The sequence below is a fragment of the Natator depressus genome, chromosome 9 (genome assembly GCF_965152275.1).
Source record: "Natator depressus isolate rNatDep1 chromosome 9, rNatDep2.hap1, whole genome shotgun sequence".
In the NCBI taxonomy this organism is placed as follows: domain Eukaryota; kingdom Metazoa; phylum Chordata; order Testudines; family Cheloniidae; genus Natator; species Natator depressus.
In genome coordinates, this window is record NC_134242.1 from 27285592 (window position 1) to 27312740 (window position 27149).

Below are 27149 nucleotides of genomic sequence, written 5' to 3' on the forward strand. Positions count from 1 at the left end.
CATGAGTCTTGGGCGCTTGGCATTGATTTATAAATCAAAAAGCCTTAGATACTTAACAAGGTCTTTGCGATCAGACACAAGAAGAGAAATGTCAAATATTGGAACAATCAGCCTTGATGGTGGAGCACAGGAATTTTAAACGCTGGTTTGATTAATCCTAGTTTCCCAGACTTGACATCTTTCATCTCAGTTCTTACCATGGAAGACAAGAATGTGTGTATTAAAGTATTTAATGTATAAAACAAACCTAGTATTCATTTACTACTTAATGCTTTGAGAGAGAAACTGGTCTGAGATTTTCATAGTTTAATCTCAAAGGCCTTTTTAAGGACATTTTCAATGTCTAGTCCATTGGAGACCTTCAGAGACTGACTTGGTTGAGCGTAAGTCTATAAATCTTAGAGATAGCAAAAATATGTTTCTAGGCCTTTATTCCTTCCTACATACATGTGTGACTCTCAATTCTAATAGTGTATTAAATACTCAAGTTGGAAAAACCTCCTGCTTGAATAGATTTTCAAAAGCAACTTCTTTGCAGCTACCATACATGATTAATTTGCAATTTGTGTTTTATATGTAGTGAAAGAAAAACATCTGATAATGTTGATCACTCAACTCATGAGAAATCTTTAGGAATTTCAGTGTCAATGCAGACAGAAACAAGCTGGATTTATGAACATATCTACAGAAAAACTGGTAAGAAATGGCTTTGCTAGTTCAAATATCTGATGCTTACTGTATACGAGCCAACATGTATAGTAGTAATTGCACGTTTATAACATTTTTTATATAAGGTGCCTAGTAACCAAGCAGTTGTGTAATTCCTTATTTTACACAAGGGTAAACTTGACACAGAAGTCAAGTGCAAGGTTCTACAGCAAGTCAATGTCAGACTTGGGAACAGAACCCAGGAGAGCTCCTTGCTATAACTACTAGCTAGCACTTCTTCTAAATACAGCTATTATTAAACACGTGACAGAATGTTTAGCTAGTAAGAAGAATATCCGGCAGTCTGTGGGGGAATGCTCAACAGATAACAGACCTAGTTGTGTATCATATCCCTACGGCAGATAACTTTCAAAGCCTCTAAATAGAGTTGAAAATATATGGCCTCTTTCCTTCTGCTGCTCAACTGAGTCATCCAAATTGGACCAAATGTCAGGGCTTGTCTACACTGGCAATTAACAGCACTGCAACTTTCTCGTTCAGGGGTGTGAAAAAACACCCCCTGGAACACAGCAAGTTGCAGCACTGTAAAGCACCAGTGTAAACAGTGCCCCAGCGCTGGAAGCTACGCCCCTTGTTGAGGTGGTTTTTTGGAGCCCTGGGAGAGCTCCCTTCCAGCGCTGCTCTGCGACCACACAAGCCACGTTAACGTGCTGCTGCGGCAGTGCTTTAGCACTGCCAGTGTAGACTGGCCCTTAGAGAGGTGGATGACTGAGGTAATAATCTCACCAAATGAGGGTCAATCCATCCTCATCATCGTATCCGCTCATTAGACTCCACACCTGAGCATAGCCATTATATGAACATACCCTCATATCTCAGTGTGTGTACTTTGACCCGTCAACCTTTTACCCCAAATTGGGAATATTGCAGATTATGTATTCCTTACGCCATCCGATCCTAAACCGAACTTCACACCCCTTGATAATCGGTACGTTATTCCCTGATTACCAGAAACTTCTGTGCTTAAACTCTGTACCATTCACTTTTTAAAAATATCTTAATAAAATTTTTAAATCTGTTCTTTCACTGGACCAACTCCTGTTGGTGAGAGAGACAAGCTTTCGAGCCCCACAGAGCTCTTTTTCATATCTGGGAAAAAGAAAAGGAGGACTTGTGGCACTAACGAGACTAACAAATTTTATTTGAGCATAAGCTTTTGTGAGCTATAGCTCCCCACTCTGAACTCTAGGGTATAGATGTGGGGACCTGCATGAAAGACCCCCTAAGCTTATTCTTACCAGCTTAGGTTAAAAACTTCGTCAAGGTACAAACTTTGCCTTGTCCTTGAACCCTATGCTGCCACCACCAAGCGTGTTAAACAAAGAACAGGGAAAGAGCCCACTTGGAGACAACTTCCCCCCAAAATATCCCCCCAAGCCCTACGCCCCCTTTCCTGGGGAAGGCTTGATAAAAATCCTCACCAATTTGCATAGGTGAACACAGACCCAAACCCTTGGATCTTAAGAACAATGAAAAAGCAATCAGGATCTTAAAAGAAGAATTTTAATTAAAGTAAAAGAATCACCTCTGTAAAGTCGGGATGGTAAATACCTTACAGGGTAATCAGACTCAAAACATAGAGAATCCCTCTAGGCAAAACCTTAAGTTACAAAAAGACACAAAAACAGGAATATACATTCCATTCAGCACAACTTATTTACCATTTAAACAAAAGGAAATCTAATGCATTTCTAGCTAGATTACTTACTAACAAGTTCTAATACTCCATTCCTGTTCTGTTCCCTGCAAAAGCATCACACAGGCAGACAGACCCTTCATGCATCCAATGAAGTGAGCTGTAGCTCACGAAAGCTTATGCTCAAATAAATTTGTTAGTCTCCAAGGTGCCACAAGTACTCCTTTTCTTTTTGCGGATACAGACTAACATGGCTGCTACTCCGATATCTGTGAAAGGTACTCAGAGCATCACAGCTAAATGCAAGGTGGACAAGATTGTTTAGCATAAATAGTTAGCACATATTGTAAGGGACCACTCAAGATAGAGTGGCCCATTAACACTTCTGCAGTCACAGGACAAAAAGAGGGGGTTAGTGAATTACAGATCTTTGTTCAGTCCGTGATTTTTAGTGTCTAGCAAAGTAATGAATTTAAGCTCCCAGGCTCATCTTTTGAAAGTGTTGTGCAGGTTTCCATTGAGGATGAGGACTGATAGCGATCACTCTATATCCGACCTATGTGAAAAGTGTGATAGGGTGTTTTTATCTTTTATCATTTTCCTGTTTGAGTTCATTTGAGAACATAGGGATTGTCTGGTTTTACTCACGTAGTTATTGGGACATTTAATGCACTGGATGACAGTACACCATATGTTGTGATATGTATGTGCAGGATCCATGGATCTTGAAAGGTATGTTGTGGGGAATGTTGATCACCGGATATATGTCTGCAGGTTTTGCATCATTGTTCTGGCAGGTCTGGTGCTGATTTGAGATGGTGTGTCCTGGTCTGTCAGGGGCTTGCTTCAGATGATAAGCTTGGAGAGGTGATAGGTGGGGGGTTGTTTGAAGGCCAGAAGTCAGGGTTCAGGAAAGATTTCTTTCAGGATGGGGTCCCCATCAAATATGGGTTTGATAATATCCCATATGGGTTCCAGTGTGGGGTGGTAGGTGATAACTAGGGGTGTGCGGTTGGAGCGGGTTTATGTATTGAAGCAGGTTCTCTTGAGGTATTTGGGTGGCCCATTCCATGATCCAATCTACTTCTCTGGTGGAGTGTCCTTGTTTGGTGAAGGTGATTTTGAGTGTGTTAAGGTGTATATCCCAGACTTTCGCCTCTGAGCATATTCTGTGGTATCTGAGTGTTTGGCTGTAGATAGATTTCTTGGTTTGTTTGGGATAATTACTGGATCTTTGAAGATAAGTGGGGTGATCCATGGGTTTCTTGTATATAGATATCTGTAGGGTTCCATTGTTGAAGCTGATTGTGGTGTCCAGGAAGCTGATGCTGGTGTGGGAGTGTTCCAGAGAGAGTTTAATGGATGGGTAGTAATTGTTGAAGTTGTGATGAAAATCTATGAGGGAGTTCAAGCCATCTGTCCAGGGGATGAAAATATCATTGATGTATCTCAGGTATATCATTGGTTTTGTGGTACATTTGTCCAGAAATTCTTCTTCAAGGTGGCCAATGAAGAGGTTGATACATTGGGGAGCCATCCTAGTACCCACGGCTGTCCCCATGGTTTGGACAAAGTGTTTGTTGTTGAATGTAAAATTGTTAGGGGGGAGGATGAAATGGATGAGTTTGGCAATGTGTTTGGGGTGGATATCTGAGGGTTGTCTATTGTCTTGTAAATATTTGAGGCAGGCAGCTCTGCTGTTATTGTGAGGGATGTTGGTGTATAGGGAAGTGACATCCATGGTGGCGAGGACAGTGTTCTGAGGCAGGTGGTTAATGCTGCAGAATTTATAGAGAAAGTTGGTTGTGTCCTGAAGGAAACTGGCTCAAAAGCTTGTCTCTATATAAAAGATATTACCTACCCACCTTGTGTCTCTAATGTCCTAGGACCAACAGAGCTACAACTACAGTGCATCATCCAAATGTTATCTGGACAACCACTGTTGATTGGGGTATCGTGTGCAGAAGGGCTGCTCAATTAGACTTTAACGGATACTTATTTGTAAAATCCAATACAAACACTTCGCAAGAGGAAATACTGGAGACAAGATGGAGCACTGAATGCCTGGGGCTTGTAGTCTCACAGCACCACACCGCTATATTAAAGAGAGGCCCATCCACAGAGTAGCACTCAATGTATTTTGGTATCCCTCCCTGGTGTTTCCTCTCCTCCAGCTGTGCATTCCCTGCCGCTCTTTTCTTTGACGAGATCAAACACATTGTCAAAGCTTGGCTACTGCCTATGTTGATTGTGTATTTTAATTCTAGTTCAGAGAAAGACTGAAGAGCTCAAGAAAGACAGCATTCACATTGCTTCTGCTGATGAAAATGGTAAACTGATACCCAGAGGAGCTGCTTCTGCTTTCCGTCTTGGAGGGCTGCATTCAATTCTGCACACACCAGTACCTATCGGATAGTGACAAAGGGCAGGGAACTCAGAAAAGAGAAATAAAAATGGTTTAGGATTAGAAGGACTGGCAAGATTAAAAGAACTAGAAGTGTGGCTTCTCTGAGCCATAACTGGGGGATGATATGGCTTGTTGCAAGGTTGTGAAGGAAGTAAATAGTAAGGTGGAAGGTGAATTATGGCACACGGAAATATAACTGAGTAATGGGATTCATTGTGATTGGATGTCAGGAAAAGCTTCCGGCCAACCATTTCTACTGGATTGGGAATAGCTGTCTGAGGGGAGTGGTGCAAACCCCTTCACTTGGGATAATTATGTGTGGACTAAATATAGGAAACAGTCTTGCATTGGCAGTGGACGGATTAGAAGACTTAATAGGAGTTTCCCCATCTCTAGCTTCCAGTCTCTTGCTCCTCAAGACAGCAGAGGTGGGAACTGCTTTAGACACTGTAGCCCTGATCCAACACTTCACTTAAATGCTTAACTTTAAGCAGTGAGCTGTCCTGTTGACTTCAATGGGACTATTCCTTGTTTAAAAATTAAGCCCATGCTTTACTGCACATGCTTAAGTACAGTATGGGATCAGGGCCTATATGTCCCTTCCCCCACCAAAGCGGGGAAGGGCTCCACACTGGTGGACAGCAACCCTACCAATGGTTTAGGAGCAGCGAGTTGATAAACTCCAAAGATGTTCCAGCTAGATGGCGTGTGTTAAGGAAAGGGAAGGGGAGAAGGGGTATTGAAAAGCCAGGGAGGGAATTCCTCCCAAGATGCTAGGAAGAAATGCTCTCCTAGAACACAACGCCTTCCCTAATTAATTCTCATTGCTGCTATTCAGATATACATGCAGTGCTGTCACAAGACCTCAGCAGTTTAGGCATTTTGTGCGACATGGAGGTATGGTTCTCTGGTCCCTACAATTATACATTTTATTCTTAACAATTTTCCCTCTGAAAAAGAGCTGACTCTACATTGAATTTGCTGTTTTCAAATTTAAGTTTAATGAAGACTTCATAAGACTGTTTGAGGAATCCCTGCGCACACTGTCCCATATTGGGCCACCAACTATTCTAGCATATAGGCCAGAATCATCAAGAGAAGACATGGAGATACAGGTGATGTTTCTTTCTGCTACATAGTAATGTGTTTGTATTAACCCCCAAGAGCTGCAGGAGGGAAAAATGAAATCTCTGTAAGATGCTGCCATCTGTCAAACTCAACTTGCAAGGGTTTCATTAGCAGTGAGAGGTTGTCATTCACTAGGGCATTGAAATGTGTAATCCACATACCAAAATACATTAAGACTGTGCAAGCATCCCACACTATTTCATGCTGAGGATACATTTCTAGGGCAAAATCTAGTTCTTTCACTAAAACTGAGATATACAATCTTATTTTGGTTTATGTATAATGTTCTTGGTAGTACATAGTTCTGGTTAGCCCAAAGTGGTATGTGTTTATCTAATAGAGTCTATTAGAGTTTATCTAACACTGCTTCAGAAATGAGACAGTGGCCAAGCAATCTAAATATCATTCTGTAAGGGCTGGGAGCCGGAAGCAGACAGTGTTCCACTGACCAGAGCTGCCCTTGAAACACACCTGATCATTTATCTGAATTTGATCCAGGGTGCTGGGACTAAGAAACACCCTGTGAAATAAATAAATAAGCCACAGGGGAAGGAGGAAAAACAGTCTCTGAAAATACTTTTTGCCAGGAACCCAGGCAACAAAAAGTTTGCAGCACTGCCCAGGCTCCTCTGTCACCACTTTGCAGAAGCTAGACAGCTCTTCAAGATCCCTGATGAAATAAATTGGATAACTTACAGTGTTTGGCAATCGCCTTAGAAAGTAAAAGTGAGCCAATAGTCTTCAAACTGTCATGCTAATCATCTCAGAAGCTTGGTTGTGCATGCATAGACTGAAATAAAGGTCTTTAAAACATGGCATTTTTGAAGGTGCCTCCTTTTCCTAGAATAGGAGGATTATAGAAACATTACATCAACGTGCAAATCCTTGTTTTCCTCTCCGACCTCTCCCATTGTAGATAGAAGAGGAATCTCTTGCAACATGTGAGTACTGTGGCAGCTTGCTGAAATTATTTCCTTCCTATGAAGAGCTTGACCCAGCCTCTGAAGATTATGAATCAGTAAGCGATTGCAAAGAGTTAACAGAGCTTCTCCATGAATCACCCCCTACTGGAGTAACACCACTGCTTTGCTTTTCAGTTTTTCTGTTGTGAGCAAAATCAGGATCTCTATGAGTACATCATTACTGAAAAAAAGATTTATGAGAATGCTAGAAATGAGTCAATCTCCATTCACCCCCATGCAGCCCATGGCAGTGAAGTGGACAGGCAGAAAGCAAGGGAGAAAGAATATCAGAGGTACCATTTGCCGGTAAAATATAGCGAACTGTGCAGTTAGTTCTTTTTGGTAACAACATTCTAACCTGGGGGAGACAATGCAGAGAAATTCAAAATATAGCAAATGGGAGTAAAAAAAGAATCTGCACCAAACAGGAGGAATATGTGTCAGGAAAAGTCCACAGAGGACCTGGTCAGTATGTGTTAGCACATGCCCCACTTGAACTGTCTTCTCGTTGATATTAGTGATATGACATCTTTGGCTTTAGTAATCTCCAGAAAGTAAGTGAAGCCAGACTCAATCACAAACTGGCAGCGTTAAGCCCCAAATGCTTAAGCCACATTTTTCAGTGAAAAGAACAGGAGTACTTATGGCACCTTTCAGAGACTAACAAATTTATTTGAGCATAAGCTTTCGTGGGCTACAGCCCACTTCATCAGATGCATAGAATGGAACATATAGTAAGAAGATATATATATATATACACATACAGAGAACATGAAAAGGTGGAAGTTGCCATACCAACTGTAAGAGGCTAATTAATTAAGATGAGCTGTTATCAGCAGGAGAAAAAAAAATTTGTAGTGATAATCAAGGTGGCCCATTTAGACAGTTGACAAGAAGGTGTGAGGATACTTAACATGAGCCAGCCACTCCCAGTCTCTATTCAAACCCAAGTTAATGGTATCTAGTTTGCATATTAATTAAAGCTCAGCAGTTTCTCCTTGGAGTCTGTTTCTGAAGCTTTTCTGTTGCAAAATTGCCACCTTTAAGTCTTTTAATGAGTGACCGGAGAGGTTGAAGTGTTCTCCTACCGGTTTTTGAATGTTATGATTCCTGATCTCAGATTTGTGTCCATTTATTCTTTCAGTGAGATATTGATTTTGGATGCCTTTGGTTTTTGGGGTAACCAAACTGAGAGACACTTCAAACCCACTTGTCAAAGGTGCTGAATACTTGCAAAATTGACATGAATTTGGGTTGTGAGTGCTCAGCACTTCTTAAAAGGTATATTTGGTGTGTGTATGTAATGCATATATAGCAGGCCAGGTCCTTGGTATTAAGGTGGCACTCAAGATCAATGGCAACTACCCTGCAATCCCACATTATTACTACTTAGAGAAGTCTGTTTAGAGGGATGTATTAGATTGTTTTAGCAACAAGTGATACTTCTAGCAGTAGCAACACAGAAAAAAACCCAAACCTTTCAGGTGTGCAAGACCACAAGCTAATGAGGAAACAGTAAAAGGTTTGTCTGTTCTCTCCAAACTCCATCTCTACCTACAGTAGCAACACTTTCCAGTACCATCAATCAAATGAATTGGTGACTTTATAGAAATCTCGCCTTCCTTAAAGAAAGAGAAAAGCAAAATAGGATGGAGCTGCAGGGAGTGGTAGAAATAGGTTAATGCCAGTACTTAGCAGTACAAATTTTATTCTTAGGGCGTGGCTACACTTGCAAATGTAGAGCGCTTTGAGTTAAACCAGCCCTCACAGAGCGCAGTAGGGAAAGTGCTGCAGTCTGTCCACACTGACAGCTACAAGCGCACTGGTGTGTCGACACTTGTGGCACTGGGAGAGGTGCATTGTGGACAGCTATCCCACAGAGGACCTCTTCCCATTCTGGCACTGTGGCTTATGGGGGGGCATTCTGGGTCCTATCCCAATGTCCCATGATGCATCGGTTTGCATCCCAGCAATCCCTCTGCTTCCATCCACAATTGGCGCCATGTTTCTACTTTTTTTGTACTGCATGCTCTGTCTTCCCTTTCAGTCTGCGGGAATGAAGCTCGAACTGCTGAGGAATATGCTGACGAGTCTCGCCAGCACATCACGTTTGGCAGTCAAGTTACTCCTTAAGATCCAAAGTGACAGTGAGGACTCTGACGATGATATCGATGCAAGTAATGCATAAGACACGAGATTGCTTGTGGCATTCACGGACATGCTCACTAGTGTGGAACGGCGTTTTTGGGCTCAGGAAACAAGCACTGAGTGGTGGGATCACATCGTCATGCAAGGGATGACAAGCAGTGGCTACAGAACTTTCGGATGAGAAAAGCCACTTTCGTGGGACTGTGAGGAGCTCGCCCCCACCCTGCGGCACAAGGACACGAGATTGAGAGCTGCCCTGATGGTGGAGAAGCAGGTGGCTATTGCAATCTGGAAGCTGGCAACTCCAGACAGCTACCGATCGGTCGCTAACCAGTTTGGAGTGGGGAAGTCGACCGTTGGAATCGTGTTGATGCAAGTTTGCAGGGCCATTAATTGCATCCTGCTCAGAAGAACCGTGACTCCAGGTAATGTGCATGACATTGTGGATGGCTTTGCACAAATGGATTTCCCGAACTGCAGAGGGGCGATAGATGGGACACATATTCCAATTTTGGCACCAGCCCACCTAGCCTCCGAGTACGTTGATTGGAAGGGCTATTTCTCTATGGTTCTCTAGGCGCTTGTGGATCACAGGGGGCGTTTCATTGACATTAACGCAGGCTGGCCCGGAAAGGTGCATGACACACCCATCTTTCGGAACACAGGCCTGTTCAGGAAGCAGCAAGCCGGGACTTTCTTCCCAGACCAGAAGATCACCGTAGGGGAAGTCAAAAATGCCCATTGTAATCCTTGGAGACCCTGCTTACCCTTTAATGCTGTGGCTCATGAAACCCTACACAGGGTGCCTTGACAGCAGCAAGGAGTGGTTAAACAACAGGCTGAGCCGGTGCAGAATGACTGTGGAGTGTGCTTTTGGCCATCTAAAGGGCTGCTGGTGCTCTCTGTATGGGAAGCTGGACCTGGCTGATAACAGCATCCCCACAGTTATATCCGCGTGCTGTACCCTCCATAACATTTGTGAGGGGAAGGGTGAAAGATTCACTCAGGCATGGAACTTGGAGGTTCAACACCTGGAGGCTGAATTTGAACAGCCAAAGAGCAGGGCTATTAGAGGGGCCCAGCACAGGGCTGCAAGGATTAGGGATGCCTTGAGGAAGCAATTTGAGGCTGAAAGCCACCAGTAATGTCTGGTGCCTGCATGGGAGTGAAGTGCAGTGGTTCCAATGTTAGTAGGCATCTGTGTTTGCTACGTATGATGCACTGACTTGCAATGCCTGCTGCTTTCCTGGGCTAAGGTATATTATTGTTATGCAATAATAAAGAATGTTTTCAAAGCAAAAAAATTCATTTAATGAAAAGAAAATGCACTTATTGAAAAGAAACACAACTGCTTGGGAAACAGAAAGGGCCAGGGGGTGGGGTGGGAAACGGTACAATCACAGGTTTGCAAATGTCCTGTTATCATACTCAGCCTTCCTGTTGGGAGTGCTGTGCAATGAGTGCTGCTGTGACAGGCGTCGGTCGGTCCTCCGAGCCCCTAGGGGCGATGGAGAGCAGTGGTCTCCGTGGCTGGCCTCGGCCCCACCTCCCGGGCATTGGGGAATTAGCGGGGAGGTGCGCCGGCCGGAGTCAGTAGCGCGCCCCTCAGGCAGGGGAAGCGCCGGCCGGAGTCAGTAGCGCGCCCCTCAGGCAGGGGAAGCGCCGGGGTAGGGGAACGCAGGCCCACCCAACTCCACTGCGTTCCAGCCCAGGGCCCTGACAGGGGCGGGAGGCGAAGGTCCCACCGCTGGGTCAGTGGGGCAATCCGCACCCACTGACCAAACACACCCACCCCACAGTGTAGTTGGGCTCCTGGGCTACTTCCTACCCAGTCTCTCTCAGGCGGGTCGCTCCGGTCCCTCCATCTCCTCCGGGTATTCCGCTGCGGGCAGCTCTTGAATCTCCATCTCCTCCGGGTAATCCGCTGCGGGCAGCTCCGGTTCCTCCGGGTATTCCACTGCGGGCAGCTCCGGTTCCTCCGGATGATCCGCTGCGGGCAGCCCCGGTTCCTCCGGATGATCCGCTGCGGGCAGCCCCGGTTCCTCCGGGTATTCAGCGGCCGGCAGCCCTGGTTGCCACAGGCTTTCCCCCCGGTAAGGCTCCTCCTTGCCCAGGGGTTCGCCTGGGTCAGCAGCAGGAATGCGAGGGAGCAGCCAGCAGCCTGTGTCTGTCTCCCTCCCTGGTGCTCTCCTCACTGGGCAGAGGGCCCCGCCCTTTGTACTTCCTGTCCCACCCTTCCCCTTCCGGGGATTGGCAGAAGCTTGGCCTTGCCCCGCCCACTCAGGCCCAGAGGGTGGCTTCTTACCCTCTGGTTCGGAGGGGAGCCACCCTGGCTCCCTACAGCTGCACTTCAGGATGGCTATACTGCATGGTGATGGGGGTTGAGCACAGTGGGTAAGGGTCATAGTTTTCAGGGCTGGGTGGTGAAGCTACAGGTGTTGGAGGCAGCTGGTGGCAATAAGAACCTGGATGTTGAGGAAAGTGGTTTGGAGGTGACATGGTGGCACAAGGGAAAGAGTTTTGGGACGAGGGCTGCGGGGGCAGGTGCGGTAGTGCTCCGCCTGCATGGCTACGAGCGCCTGGATCGAGTCCGCTTGGTGCTCCATGATGCTGATCAGCCGCTCTGTGCTTTGGTGCCGGCGATTCACATTCTGCTGGCGGACCCTCCTTTCACTCTCCCACCACTCCTGCACTTTTTGATTTTCATTAAGGGAGTGCTGCATAACTTCATGCAGCATGTCCTCTTTGCTTCTACGTGGGCTCTTCCTGATTCTTTGCAGCCTCTCGGCTGGTGATAACAAGTACGGCTGAGATCTCGAGGTTGCATCTGTAAAGGCAAAATGCAACACTTAACAGAGGCAGCATTGTTCACACCAGACAGAGCAATGATTCCCCCATACTTAAGGAGGGCAAGCACAGTCTACACAATTGCATAATTTGCCTGTCCGAAAGCGAGCGCACATAACCCCAGCGAACTCCAAAATGGTGAGTAAGCACAGGGTCAAGGGGGACTGATTGTTTCATGGCTGTACTGTCCTCTGGGTTTCTGTGCCTTGGGGAGAGCCAACAGCTGCAGGGTGCCCCTACACTGAATACTGTCCCCACATTTTCCACAGGAGTTCGTCCTGGAAGATATCTCGCTGCTGTGGGTGACCTGGGAAGCAAGGGATGGTCTTCTACTACAATGCGGCTTCCATCCTGGCTCATATGCAGCTTGCCTGTGTGCAGCAATGGTCTCCCCGCCCCTCACGGCACAGTGGCACGGACAAGTTAGCCTGACTGGGACAAGGACCACAGTGGCTCTCCCACGAAACCTGCGCAAGCGCATTGCCCAAGTTCTGGCCGAGACCTTTGAAGAGATCACTGAGGCCGATTACCAAGATGTGAGAGAGCACATCAAACCCCTATTCCGCATGTAGGCATGTACGCAGCCCTAACCCTCCTCGCCCCAAGAGCCCGCACCAAATAACTTCCTTCCCAAAATAAAAGCCACTTACCTCTGGTGTTTGTCCTTCCCCAAGCACCGGCTGCCATGACTGGTTACCTTCCTCCTGGCTTGAGAACAACTCCTGGCTGCATGCATCTAGGGATGCCGGAGCCTCTTCCTCCTCCTCAGCACCCTCGCTCCTACTTTGCTCCTCCTCCTCCTGCCTTGTTGAACTGGGCTCTGAAGTGTCCATGGTGGTCCCCAGAGTGGAGGTGGGGTCACCCCTAAGTATCGTGTCCGGCTCCTTGTAGAAACAGCAGGTCATGGACGCAGCACCAGAGCGGCTGTTTGCCTCGCGGGCTTTGCGGTAGGCATTCCTCAGCTCCTTCACTTTAATCCTGCACTGCAGTGCGTCCCGGTCATGGCCCCTTTCCATGATGTCCCTTGATATCTGCCCAAAGGTATCGTAATTCGTACAGCTGGAGCGCAGCTGGGACTGGACAGCTTCCTCCCCCCAAACACTGATGAGATCCAGCAACTCGCCATTGCTCCATACTGGGACTCGCCTGGCGCATGGAGGCATGGTCACCTGGAAAGATTCGCAGAGAGCACTCCACACCTGGCTGAGCAAACAGGAAGGGGATTTTCAAAATTCCCAGAGAATTTAAAGGGCAGGTCTGACGGTTGGTCACCTGAGGTCAGGGCAGTAGAGTTCCAAGTGATGACCAGAGTGGCTAGAACAGGCATTGTGGGACACTTCTGCAGGCCAATCAGAGCGCACTAACAGACCAGGGCATCCACACTGGTGCCACGGCACTCCAGCAGAGGTGCATCAAACATTATTCCACTCGCTGGGGTGGAGTATTAGGAGCGTTCTAGCCGCGGAGCGCTCTACGTGCCTTGCCAGTGTGGATGTGTCGTGAGTTAGAGCGCACTGGGCTGCTTTAATGCGCTCTAACTCGCGAGTGTAGCTATGCCCCTGGAGAAGGCATTGGTAGAGCCTTTTTCCTGTCCAAGCTGAAGGCTAATAACCAGATAAATGAATTCTAGCCCTCTGCACAACTAATGAGTTATAAAAAGAGATTAGCTGGATAGTGGTATCCCCACTGCAGTATGGACTGGTCACCCATTTTACTGCTCATCTTACTGTGCATGTCCAGTTTCTTGTCCCTTAAAAGGAGCCAAAAGCCCGTGCAAATATCTGCGCCTACTCCATAAACTTAAAGAACAAAAATAAAGTTAAGAACATTTCTATCCCTGAACACACAGTTACAGTAGGAGTTCTATGTACTCCTGTAATGTAAGTATACTGCACTATGTACCAAATTTAAAATTAAGACAAATACATTATAAACTTAGATAAAGAGAATGACATCACAATAGCATTAAATAGCAGCTCCCCAATTATGTGTTTTGTTTCTTCCTAATCCATTCTTGCCACGGCTTGCCCAGCATTGGCTATTAGCACAGATTCTTGAGCAGACTTTAGAAGTATGTTTAGCCAGCATAACATACCTGAAGCTGTGCTGGATACAAAACTGCAAGAGAGAGGCCATTATTTTCTGTATTAAGAAATCTGCATAGTCTGGATAAATTCAAGTCATTCCATCTTGAAATCCAGTATTCCCACTGCTCTAGCTGTTTCAAAAGATGTTGCACATTCGAAGCCTGGGTCAGCTTGTCAAGATAACTGATGGCAGGGTAGAATTCTTCACCGTGAAATAAAATCTGGCACACAGTCTGTTAATTTAGGGCTCATGAGACTTCACAGCCATTCAGCGCAAAATAAAACCAGATCTTCTGACTCAATCTTTTATTGGATCTCAGCCATTCTGAGCTTAGGAATTCTTTCTTTGTTTTCCAGCTCATCAGAGTTACTGGCAGAATTTTTGTTATTTTATCACCACAGTGAATATCCTCATAAGCAAGAGAGGAAATTTCCAACTCTGCCACCATAACTCCATATTCTGTACTTTCCCTTATGTTCTGTCAGAATATCAGTTACAGAATATCAATTACAGAATCTTGCAAGATGTCAAATCTCTTCTATACAAGATGCATATTTACTAATGAGCTAAAAACTGTAATGTATGCAGAGTTGGTCAAACAATCAAGTAACAGTCAAATTTTACATCACACAGTAATCTATACATGGGCCCAATTCTCCTTTTGTGCACAGATTTCATAGTGGCATCATTCTACTGTAGACAATGGAGTTACTTGCAGTTGCATAAGTAAGAGGAGAATCAGGCCCAAATAGCTGTCAAACAGCAGCTAACTTGCATTACTGCTGCAAGGACATCTGAATTGTACTTGTACCTTTCAAAGCAAGATGTTTGGAATTTATGTCCTATATGTTTTTGCTTTATAGGCAACAGGAAAGACAAATAGCAAAACAATTTGCCTTCATGGCGGCACAGCAGGCCAGCTTCATTGAATGTGAGTTGGATTTTTTTTTATTGTTATGAACTTCAACTGAAAATTTGTGCCAGAGTTGGAATGGGTTTTCTCACTGAATGTGGATTTCAATGCCTGCTCTCAAATTTATTATCAAGTGTGCCATGCCTTTTAGGTTAAGGTGGCTCCTAGCGTGAAAAAAGAAATAGGCACAGTTGTGTTACACAGGGTGGGTTCTCTCATTCAGACATCAAAGGCTTATGCTTGAACTGGTTGCTTTAATATACAATTTTACACACACACACAAGCTACCTTAATAGAACATGAAGGTTGCAAAGTCAAGCCCTGAAAAGTTAGGAAATGCCAGAATTAAGGTTGCCTGTGCAATCTTCATTTGTCCCCTTTGCACGTATGCATGATGACAGTCTGTAATTACATGAGCACATACTGGTTTTTCCACAGGACCATGCTTCATTCAGTGCACAGGATGGGTGGTGCTCAATTCATGAGAAGCTATTCAAACATTTTGTTTTATCTTCATTGTTCAGTGTGTTGTCATGGGCCTTATTTGCTGCACATTATTCAAAGCCTCTCCTGAAGAGAGAATTACTAATTTCATAATGGGCTCATCACTGCAGTGTCTAAGTGCTTCACAAATATTAACTTATCTTCACAAAACCCCTGTGACATGAGGGTTGGTATTATCCCCATTTTACAGATGGGGAACTGAGGCACAGAGATTAAGGTAAAAAGTATATACTTATTTGGGTCCTGGTTTTTCAGTGTATTTATTTATGTAGCACTTTATGTATTCAAGCACAACTCCCATTGACTTCAGTTGCAGTTGTGAGTGCTCAGCACCTCTGCAAATTGAGTCCCATGGTCTCAGGGCAAAAGGAAGAACACACAATTAGTGACCAACTGTGAAAAGTTTGATTTAAGTGACTTGCCCAGGATCACCTAGGAATGCTGTGGCAGAGGCAGGGATAGAATCCAGTTCTCCAGGACCACATTCAACTGCCTTAATCATGAGACCATCCTTCCTCTTCCTGCAATCCCCAACCTCGTTCACTAAACAGCTTCCAATTTCGGGGCGGGGAGAGGAGAGAAGAAGTAGGGGGTCCTACAAAGAACAGTCTCCTTCACTGCATAACCCTGATTTATCCTCAAAGCAGGTCTAGCCTGTGCACTGAATGAGACAGGGGTCCTGTGGGGAAAAAAAATATATGTGATCATGTAATTAAAGACTGTATCATAATACATATACACAAGGGGGGCAAATTAACCTTAATTCTGTCATTTCCTAACTTTGTAGTGCTTGACTTTGCAATCTTAATAATATTCTTTTAATGTAGGTTGTGTGTGTAATGTCCTAGGTTTTGAAAAAAGCAAACAAAAAAATTCCATCATGTGGCATCATATTGTCACCCATATGGGTCATCAGCAGGGTTAGAACCTTTGGATTCACTGCACAGACCTCTGTCACTTGAGCTGAGTAACTGATAGTATTGAGGTTTGTCATCCTCTATGCAAACCAGCACAGAAGCATATAGGATATGCCCATTACCAGTGGGTTTCACAGAAATTCATTGATAGAGGAATGGTGAGATTCAGGAATCCTGAGTTTCATTCTGGGCTCTGAAAGTGACTGTGTACCAGTGTGCACAGACCCTTCTGCCCTCTGCCTCTGTCTTCTCTTGCCCACCACTGACTCCTTGTCCCAATCCCATTCTGCTTTCCTACCCAGTCCTAGTCTCTATTCCTCTGGTCCATCATTTGAGTTTGTCTTCTTGCCCAGCCAGTCCTATCTCCCCTTGAATGATAATTGGGAATCATTTAAGAACACCTTACTAGGTGCCCAAAATCCTACAATTGAGGAAGAAGACCGTGCTGGTAAAAAAAAACTGACCTGGTTTAGAGGAGAAGTAAAGACAGCTATGAAAAAATTATGTATAACAAAGAAAGGGAAGTAGATAGGAATGAAATAAATCAGAAGTTAGGAATTGTAGAATATTGATAAGGGAAGCAAACAGACACAAGGAGAAATCTGTGGCCAGAAGAGTACAGTTAAGGACAATAAGAATGAGTTTTTAAAATGTTAGGAAGAAAAAGAATCCTGACAATGGTATTGGTCCATTACTAGATGGAAATGGAAGAATTATCAATAATAATGCAGAAAAGGCAGAAGTATTGAATAAATATTTTTGTTCTGTACTTGGGGAAAAAACAAATGATTTAATCACATCGGTGATAACACTCTTTCCATTCCATTTGTATCTCTGGAGCATGTTAAACAGAAGCTACTAAAGTTAGGTCCAGATAGCCAGTTCTTTTGAAATTCCTGGATGCAAGTTGAGAGCTCACTGGATTATTAATAATGCTTTTCAATAAGTGTTGGAGCACTGGGGAAGTTCCAGAAGACTGGAAGAAAGCTAATGTGCCATTTCTGAAAAGGGTAAACAGGATGACCTGGGAATTATAGGCCTGTCAACATTGATCCTGGGCAAGATAATGGAGCCACTAATAATTAAAAGAGGGTGGGTAATGTAGTAAATGCAAATCAACATGCATTTATGGAAAATAAATCCTGTCAAACTAACTTGATATCTGTTTTTGTTGAGATTACAAATTTGATTGATAAAGGGAATAGCATTGATGTAATATACTTAGACTTCTGTAAGGCATTTGACTTGGTATTGAATGATATTTTGATTTAAAACTAGAATGATATAAAATTAACACAGCACATAGTAAATAGATTAAAGACTGGCTAACTGTTAGGTCCCAAAATGTAATTGTAAATGGTGAATTGTCATTGAGGGAGTGTGTTTCTAGTGTGGTGTCTCAGGGATCTGTTCTGGGCCCTACACTATTTAAAATTTTTTATCAGTGTTCTGGAAGAAAACATAAAATCATCACTGAGAGCTTGCAGAAGACACAGAAATTGGGGGAGCAGTAAATAAAGAAGAGGACAGCTCGGAGGAGGGAGCATACCCAGTGAGGACAGAATTTTCAGAGATTTTAGCTGTTAAGCTTTAGCAAGTCTCTAAAGAGACTGTGTGAATTTTTCAAATGCTTATAACTTGGGCAGATTTCCACAGGGATGGCAAAATGCACATCCTTGACACAAAGACCATCCCTCTGCCAACTTTCAAGTCCCTGCTGCAAAGCAGGTAGGTGACAGAGTGTTTCAGAGAAAAGGTCTCAAGAATTTAACAACTTAGTTTTTCATAGCCACCTTCTCTGAAATGGCCAATCTGTTTTGGCTGAAATATTCCAAAAAATTTTCAAGCCGTGGCAGACACCCACCATGGAAAGTTTCTGCTCCAAAAAGTTGAAGTTTGCAAGTTATAAGCAACTGAAAACAGGGTCTTCTAATGGGAAATGTTGGGCAAACTTAATAATACATGGTGCTACTATTGCTCCACCTATAAATATGTAACTCTTTTCTTTTCTCTATAGGTTCAAAGCAACTCAAAACCATTTCCTACCAGCTCTCCCATGAGCCACCCTCCCCTGGAGGTTGGACTCTCATGCCTTATGAGACAGTTGAAAGAGTAGAGAAAGAGGAAATTAACTACATTACTACTTGCTGTGACTTTACCATTGCGGGTGGAAAGGTAACAGCTCCTGTAGTTTCTCTGTGATAGATCCCCACTCTTGGGTCTGACCCTTCCAGGGTGACATTCACCTCTGTGCACAAGGCCATGCACCACTTAAGAAGGGCCTTAGTGGGACTTAAATGATGTGTAGGACTTTCACTGCCTCTGGTCATTGGGGTGAGTTTCACCCCCAGTGTGCAATAGGCCAGGAACTCACAACACCGAGGAGTTTAGAGAGCTGCTCTCTCCACCCTCCACCATATTCTGACCCACAGTTCTGTGTCAGTTGCTTTATCAGAGATCATGGCCAGCAAAGGAGCTTCATCCATTTGCTGCTTTGCCTGCAGCCATTGAGACACTTTTAGCGACTTAAGCTTATAGTGTTTCTTGACAGTCAGAGTCTTGCTAATTTCCTTTTCTTTTTGCCTTTACCTGGTAGTCCTCTCCATCTTAGCTTATTCCTGAAATGGGAATACAGTGAAGTCCTTTTGTTGAGGAACAAAATGAGCTGTAACACGTAGCAGGGGAGTATGATCTAGTAATGAAAGCACTAGACAAGCGGTTCATGAGATCAGTGTTCTAATCCTAGCCCTTCAAACCTCTCTAAGCCTGTCTAAAGTAATTGTATGGCCACCATTACCACAGTCATCTTGTAGACTTAGAAGATGTCTACACTAGCGAACTTACAGTCGCACAGCTGTACCGAAGCAGCTATGTCGCTGTAAGATTGCATGTGTAGCCGCTCTACACCGATGGGAGAGAGCTCTCCTGTCAACGTAATAAAACCACCTCCATGAGCACTGTATGTCTGTTGGTGTAACTTATGTCACTCAGGGGTGTTTTTTTCTATACTCCTGAGCAACATAAGTTATAAAGACAAAAGTGGTAGTGTAGCCATGGCCTTAGATTGTAAGGTCTTCAGGGCACAGATCCAAGTAACAGGTGGAGGGTGAGTGAGAGGGAAAAAAAATCAACATCAAATTTTTTAACTCCAAGCTAGGAGCCAGGCTTTGCTGCAGTGGGTGTAATAAGACACTAAGCTCTTAACAAGATAAACACATGAACAACTGGGAAATTGTGCCGTTAATAGTGAGGTTTATGTGAAGATCCAACTCATCATTTTTTTTTCTTTTTAATATGTAGCTAGTGAAGCGACAGTTCTTGGAAAAATACTACAAACAAGGAGGAAAGTTCCTTACCATATTTCCAGACGGCACAGCACAATTATTGTATCCTTCACAAGGCTCATTTACCTGAGCAGTCCAGAAATTTAATCACATTTTAAAAGATTAGTTCCTTTTACCTCAGAATAACTTGATGTATCACTCACTTTTGCTATCGCAGCCCAAACAAAATGATTTAGATTTTCAAGACCAACTAGTGACTCCTTAAATGGCCCCTGATTTTCAGGAAGGACTGAACATCTGCCCTGTGAAAGTCAGATCCCTTCCTAATGTCTCAAGTTAGGCATGCAAAAATTACTGCTTACGTGACAATTTAGGCTTTAAATCTTAACTAGTATTGTATGATGATAAAGCCATGTTCTACAAACAACGCCAGTCTCAATCTGAGAAGGCTGTTTCTGATTACCGGAATAACTTCTCTTTTCGCCAAGGAACTCCAGCTGCTCTAGAAGTACTAAGTGTAACTGCTGTGATAGGTTCAAGATTTGAACACTGTGCGTTCTTGACTGAGCAGTGCCTGGTAATATTTCATGACAAGAGGATGTCTGTTTGGAGAACTAGACTGGATTTCTATGTAAGAGGGTGGCAGGGCAACACAATAATAGGAGCCGCTTATTTGCCCCCCCCCCTGCCCCTGCAGTAACAGAAGGCACGGAAATACTAATTTAGAATCAATGGGGGATGGGGAAGCAAAGCTTCCCCAAACCTGGGAATGGCAAAGGACAAAACCTACCCTGAAGTCTTAGCTGTCACTAGGTTGATTGCTACAGAGATATCAAGAACAGACACAGTAAGCTCCTAATCCTTAATGATAGTGGGGTTACTGCCGCACTGTAATGAAACTAGCTTGCATCAGGGCATACTCTATTTTAAAGCATACGCATTCAAAACAGAACAGAGCTTGGTTCGAAATAACAATACCTTTAATACCCTTAAGTATCCTAGAGCACTTTGCAAAGCCACAAGCTGGTCGTGCCGCACTGAGGCTCCCAGTGCGCGCCCTGCAGCATGTCACACACAGGCTCAGCGATTAGAACCTTAGTACTGTACTGACTGTTGGCCAGGGCAGCAGGTAGATCTGCCACTCTCTTGGAAAGAGCACTGGGAGATCATTTACCTGCAGCTGGAGCTTCAGCCTAACACCTCAAATGGAGTTGCACCTCTCACAGTGAAACAGCCTGCCCTGCCCGTGTAGCACTGGAGTGTCAATCATTTGGAGCAACTATGTGGCCAAGTTCACCCACAAGCTTCTTCAGGAGATGCAAGCACTTTATAACCTGAGCTATGCTGATATACTCCCACCCATGGGTGTCCATTCTCGAAAATGACTTTCAAATGGTAGATCTAAGATTAACCTTTTGGAGAAGTGTCCTATGTTTAAGAAGGAGCATGTAAAAGATACTAGAGACAGTTACAAGCCATGAATTTACAAGACATCAAGACCTGTTTAAACCCAACAGAAATAGAACATCTCCAAGTGACTCTCTAGTCCTGAAACTAGCTTTGCCATTGTCCATTGTTACCTCTAAGATCCTCTTGTTGTTTTTCCTTTGCAGTAACATTTTTCTGACTCAGTGACACACCAGAGAGGATTTATTAAAATACTGCTCCCAAAGTGAACATGGGTTTGAGATAACTTCCCTGCCTTTGCTACCACCCCCACCCCTACTCAGTTCCAGAGATAGAGCTATTAATTAATATTGTCAAATGACAAGATGCCATAAATGTGTATGATGCATGTTAAATCAAGTCTACCAGAGATAGCTTATCCCTGGGCTCATAGAGATACTCCTGAAGAGCAAATGTTTTCAGATTGCACCAAGTGTTTGGGGTTGTTGTTGTTTTGTTTTTGTTTTGTTGTTTTTTTTTGGGGGGGGGGGTTGGTTTTTTATTTGCGTGATGATTTCTATGGGGAGGATACATCCTGACCCAGATTTCCTTACAGGGTTTCACTGCTTCCATTACAATTACACAAGTTGATTCAGTATACCCAGAACATTTTTCCAGATGTGTCCATAAGCACTGACTTTTATTTTCCTCTGGGGGTGCTCCAGCCCCTCTCTGCCCTGCCCCATCCCCCGGGACCTTGCCCTCGCTCTGCCTCTTCCCACCCCTGCTCCACCCCCTCCCCGAGGCCCTGCCCACTTGCCACTCGCTGCTCTCCACCCTCCCCCAAACCCCTGCCTCAGCGGCCAATCAGCTGTTTGGCGGTGCCCCCAGCCTAGCTGATTGGGGTGCTGCCGAACAGCTGTGGCTGGTGGGTGCTGAGCACCCACTATTTTTTTCCCCATGGGTGCTCCAGTCCCGGAGTCAGTGCCCATGTATGTGTCTTTAGTGTATATTTGTTAAATGGCATTACCTGCCTCTTTGGTTACTGTTGTGAATCATTTCTGTTTAAATGAGGGAACACGTTAATAGAGTCCTCCGTCCCTCACCACTCATTGCTGGTTGCATACAGACCACCTGTACACAGGGCTCCTCCCAGGCTACAACGAGACATTTTTCTGGAAACCTGTAAGCAATTGCTCTTACCACCATTCATCCTCTGACATCAAGACACATTGTTGCAAGGGAGTTGGCCTCTAACACCCCCTGGTGGCCATTTCCTTGGCCCAAAAAATGGCCTCTCTCTGTCAGAGTCTTCTTCCTGGGGGATACGGCCAGGCCACTTAAAAGTTCAGTCCTCTCCCAGGGTGATGTAAGGTCCAACTATAATTCCACATAAATATTGAAACTAATAATTATTTTGCCCAGTTGGGTTGCACTGGAGTTCTCTCTTCTTAGCCCCTAAGCCCAGGTCCTGAAAAGCATCTCCCAGGCAGGCTTCCGCCCAGTAAGTTTTCCCTCCACTCCTTCCCTTCCCTAGGAAGTGTGGTAGCTTCCCCCAAGGACAGCCCTGCTTCAACAGGCCCTGTCTCAGGACTGCCCCCACAGGAGCCTTACCTTTTCCTTGGGGGTCTCTTGCAACCTAACTCCCCCAGGCCCTTCCCCGAGAGAAAACACCTCTCCTAGGTCTCCCTCTTTGAGTTGCCAGTTCTGTGTAAGCAGTTGTCTCTCACCTCCTTACAGCTGGGGTCAGTCGTTACAATTAAGTCATCATCACACTCAGCTGGGGGATAGCTGCCAGGGCCCAGGCAAGGCTGAGCCCAGCTTACCTTAAAAGGCCAGCCTGAGACAGAGCCCTTTGGTTAAAATGTTGGCAGCTCAGTCTCACAGGCTTTAAACAATATTCTAGCTGATGTGATAACTTTTGTATTATAAAACACTTATCAAAACTATTGAATGCTTGATAATAGGGCAGTTCTACTAGCCAAACAATGAGGCTTTGAACACCTTATCTGAACACAGCTATCCATCTGGCAATCTGGCCGTTATCATTGTGCAAAAGCGGAGAGGTTATATTTGTATAGTACAGGAAGACAAACCAAAAAATGCAGAAATCCAAGCAGTGTTTGAGTCCAGTGGCAAAGGTACTTGCTATCATCCAAACGGAACTGTATGGTATGTCCATGTAAATCACATCACCCTGATTGTCTGTTTAGCATGTGCTGACACAGCTGTAGCTCAGCAGGGTTATTTTCCCCCTTTGTTTAAAAATGAGCATTTTAATAGCACCTTTTAAATAAATTCAGATGCCAAGCTATAGCATAGGTTGGTTGCTTTCCAACTTGAAGTTTTATTTATGTTCTAAGGCCACGATCTTGCAGCCCGGTAATTGGGTTGGGTACTTTCCAACTTGAAGTTTTATTTATGTTCCGAGGCCATGATCTTGCAGCCCAGTAATGTTGTGCATAAGCAAGCCCATTGAGGTGAATGGAACCACTCTTATGCTTAAAGTTAAGCACATATGAAATGTTTGCAGGATCAGGGCCCATTGTTGTAAAACATACAAAGCCAACCTAAATGACAGGTGAAGACTTAAGATGAAAACTGTAAATCCCTCTGAACTAGACGTGTAACAACCCCTGAAATGTACAGTATTTGCAGAGCTGCATTTTGTGCACCGGAGACTCTTCCCTGGGAGCTGAGAAGCCTTGGAGGGGGATGGTGTGGGGGAAACTGTTAACACCAATTCCACTTTTTACTCCCCACCCACACAAGCAATAAATTTGCCTAAAATACCATACAGCAAAGTCAGTAACTGTAAAGCCCTGGAAACTGTGCAGTGAATTAAAGAGAAGAGAAAACAGTGGAGTGAAAAAGCCTCTCCTTTTTCTACTTCTGGGTATTTGGGTTTCAACTCTGCAAGGGACCAAAACCCCCGGGAGCAACTTTTGACTTGAATAGGAGTTGAGTATCTCTTAGGGTATGTCTGCACTACGAAATTAGGTCGAATTTATAGAAGTCGGTTTTTTAGAAGTCGATTTTATATATTCGAGTGTGTGTGTCCCCACAGAAAATGCTCTAAGTGCATTAACTCGGCGGAGTGCTTCCACAGTACCGAGGCAAGCGTCGACTTCCGGAGTGTTGCACTGTGGGTAGCTATCCCACAGTTCCCGCAGACTCCGGAAATGAGATTCAAAAGTTCGCGGTTCTTTTCCTGTCTACCTGGCCAGTGCATCTGAGTTGAGAGTGCTGTCCAGAGCGGTCACAATAGAGCACTCTGGGATAGCTCCCGGAGGCCAATACCATCGAATTGTGTCCACAGTACCCCAAATTCGACCCGGCAAGGCCGATTTAAGCACTAATCCACTTGTCAGGGGTGGAGTAAGGAAATCGATTTTGAGAGCCCTTTAAGTCGAAAAAAAGGGCTTCATCGTGTGGACGGGTGCAGGTTTACATCGATTTAACGCTGCTAAATTCGACCTAAAGTCCTAGTGTAGACCAGGGCTTAGAGGTGCTGAGTGCTTTCAACACTGTGTGAAGTCAAGCCCTTAGGGCCCTGTTTTATGACCTACCTCAGCAGGAGAAAGACTCCCACTGACTGTGGACTAGGTTTAGTAAGGGTCTGTACCTCCAGACCATTACTCGTGAGTAGTCCCTTGATTGCAGGACAGTAAAAGTTTGCAGGAGTGGGTCTACATTGTATTCGTAACAGCAAAGCATGATCTGTTATGTAAAGCACTAATTTATTTCCTTATTGTTTAGGATAAACATAAATATTCAGGGAGGACATTATTCAGACCAAGCAGGCAACAGGGTGCGAATGTGGACCTGGCCAAGCAGTTTGATGGACTCTGTACCCCGCGTTTCATTTAAACCCATATTTATATCCTTGAACCAATATGTTGGTGTCAGGATAGTTGGACAAGACAAGATTGCGGTTTCTTTTCTTGCCAGGGGAGAACAAGCCAAATTCAACGTGGGAACAAAAGTGCAGGTACTTTAGCGTACACACACACACACACTCCCATCCCCATTGGATCACCCGCACGTCGCCTTGCCCTTAAACGTGTCTCCTTTTGTTTGGCCACAGGCAGCTTGGGCATTTTCTGTAATATGTTTGGCTATTTCCCCCAAACCTCACTGGTATCATCATGGTCAATTTGTTCGTTGTCCAACCTCCGTAGAACCTCATCCTTAAGTGTCAAACTATCTTCCCTGTCCACAAACCGCCACAACTCAGCTTCTGTTCCCCACTAGCCTTTTCACACAGGAATCCATTACAAGTAATCTGTGTTGCTCTGCAATGTTCTCTCTTAGGATCACTTTACAGTCTCTCACGTTTTTTAGATTTCTTCTTCTTCTCAGGAAATAATTGATCTGGACCCTGTTGGCATTGCTCTTTACAAATATCCTTACAACTTTCAGCAAACATCTTTATATAAAATGAAACTTACAATTTCAGAGAAGAAGATTGAACTCAAAGGGACATGTGATATGTTTCAAAATAGAGATCATTCTGTCCCTCTATGCAGAAATTAGTCTGTCTGCAAGTTTGTGCCTATTTCCAGAATTGAACCTAAGCGCCCCTGCTAACTCCCCCCATCCCCCAATAGTCAATATATTGATCTGCAGCAGCCAAACGCAGCCCCTCTATACAGATTATTCCTGTCAGAAGCACCAGTAATCTGCACTGGGAGCTATTTAGATTGTAGAGAGATGGGGAATGGATTAAATTCTTCAGAGCACCTTGTTTGCTGGAGTCAGGAAAGATGCATGCAGAGGGGCATCTCCATCTTAATTTGTTTCAAATATTTTATTTCAATCACTGAGCATTTTACCTGGTTCACATTGTTTCTAATATCACAAGCCAGCAATGAGAACAGCAAATTAAATCTTTAATTAGCAGGAGTACCGGACATGCAACCTACCACGAGAAAGAGAGCACCTCCCCCTCAGAGGTTTGGATGGGGGAACCAGGCTTATGCTCCCATTGCTGGGTGTAGCTTTGCTTATGGGCACCTGTAGCTTGCAAGTTTTGCTCTCATGTTTCTCTCTGCTCCTGTGAGTTTTGATCCTCGAGGAACTGTTGATTGCTGTTCTAAATATAAACATTTTATAACTCTTCCCCCACACCTTCTTTCCTTCAAAGGTAAGGCAGCCTGATAAACGTCCACCACCAAAACATGTATGCGAAGAAGACCTGCTGCTGTTTGCATGCAAAATAAAGATTCAGCGTCTGTTTGATAGACTACATGGATGTTTAAACTTCCCTTCTGCTGAGCAGTGGGACAAAATCAAACCCCCTTCCTACCTTGCAACACAGGCTTTAAAATTAATGCACCTTTGTAAGAATTCTGACGTAAGTGATGATGTGGACTGTTCAATAAGAGCTATAATAAATGCACCTGTCTGACTAGCAGTGTGTGTGTTGCATAAAGACAATATTAGTTTAATTATTCTGAGAAATATTTGCAGCTGTGTGCGTACTGAAGAATTGCATTGTTGATACACATTCAAAAAAAGTAAGCTTTTTTCCTTCTCTTACTTCAACACCTTTCCAGGAGGCCAGTAACCAACCTTCCACCAAAGACAGTGCTTTCTACCTTTAGTAGTCCCATTAGTATAAGTGGGATTATTCATGCATTATACCTAGTGGTAAGTGGTTACGGAACGGTGCCCTTTGGGATGCACTGATTTATCTTAACTGTGTCAAAGCATGTACTATTGGGGCATGAGTCAGAGATGCTGCCTTTGCTCATTTCTAATAGTGGTTGAGAGTAGAACCATTTGATCTGTATTTAAAAAAAGAACCCCTGCCCCCAAACTATAAAAATAATGTTTTTAATCTATTCATTTTCAGAAATGTAAAATTCCAGTGTGTGTGTCGCCTATATTAGAATAGTATATTTAATGTTAAGTCACAACTAGAAGGAGGTGTGCAAACAATACAGTGTATGTTTAAGGTTGTGACTAGTTAACATCAGTATTAATAGAGAGGCGCACATAAGTGTTCCTGACAGAGCTCATGTGCTGTATTGAGTAGGAATTACACTCACCTTGTGTAAAAAGAGAAAAGTTGGCCAGGGGCTAGATGTCTTGTTTGTTTTGTTCCCTCCTCACTGTAGTGGCTGAGTCCACACAAGGATTTTGTGGACTTATCTTCACACCCCTATCAGCAGCATGCAGAAGGGAAGCATTAATAT

General features: G+C 44.3%; 2 protein-coding genes across 2 annotated transcripts in view; one reads left to right on the top strand and one right to left on the bottom strand.

Annotated features, from left to right (window-relative positions):
- Positions 1–26359, top strand: part of ERICH6 (glutamate rich 6) — a 41774-nt gene extending 15415 nt beyond the window's left edge. Inside the window, exons 7-18 of the mRNA XM_074963773.1 lie at positions 581–696; positions 4633–4695; positions 5611–5669; positions 5771–5887; positions 6817–6918; positions 6998–7155; positions 14809–14876; positions 18297–18454; positions 19580–19665; positions 22969–23121; positions 24709–24940; positions 26096–26359. Of these exons, the coding sequence (XP_074819874.1) occupies positions 581–696; positions 4633–4695; positions 5611–5669; positions 5771–5887; positions 6817–6918; positions 6998–7155; positions 14809–14876; positions 18297–18454; positions 19580–19665; positions 22969–23121; positions 24709–24940; positions 26096–26359 (1576 nt within the window). The remainder of the gene's footprint in view (positions 1–580; positions 697–4632; positions 4696–5610; positions 5670–5770; positions 5888–6816; positions 6919–6997; positions 7156–14808; positions 14877–18296; positions 18455–19579; positions 19666–22968; positions 23122–24708; positions 24941–26095) is intronic.
- Positions 11406–13169, bottom strand: LOC141993924 (uncharacterized). The gene is made up of 2 exons (XM_074963774.1): positions 12508–13169; positions 11406–11837 (listed from the first exon to the last, which is right to left on the bottom strand). Exons 1-2 carry the CDS (start codon positions 13018–13020, stop codon positions 11655–11657), a joined length of 696 nt encoding a protein of 231 aa, XP_074819875.1. The 5' UTR covers positions 13021–13169; the 3' UTR covers positions 11406–11654.
- Positions 26360–27149: the final 790 nt, after the last annotated feature.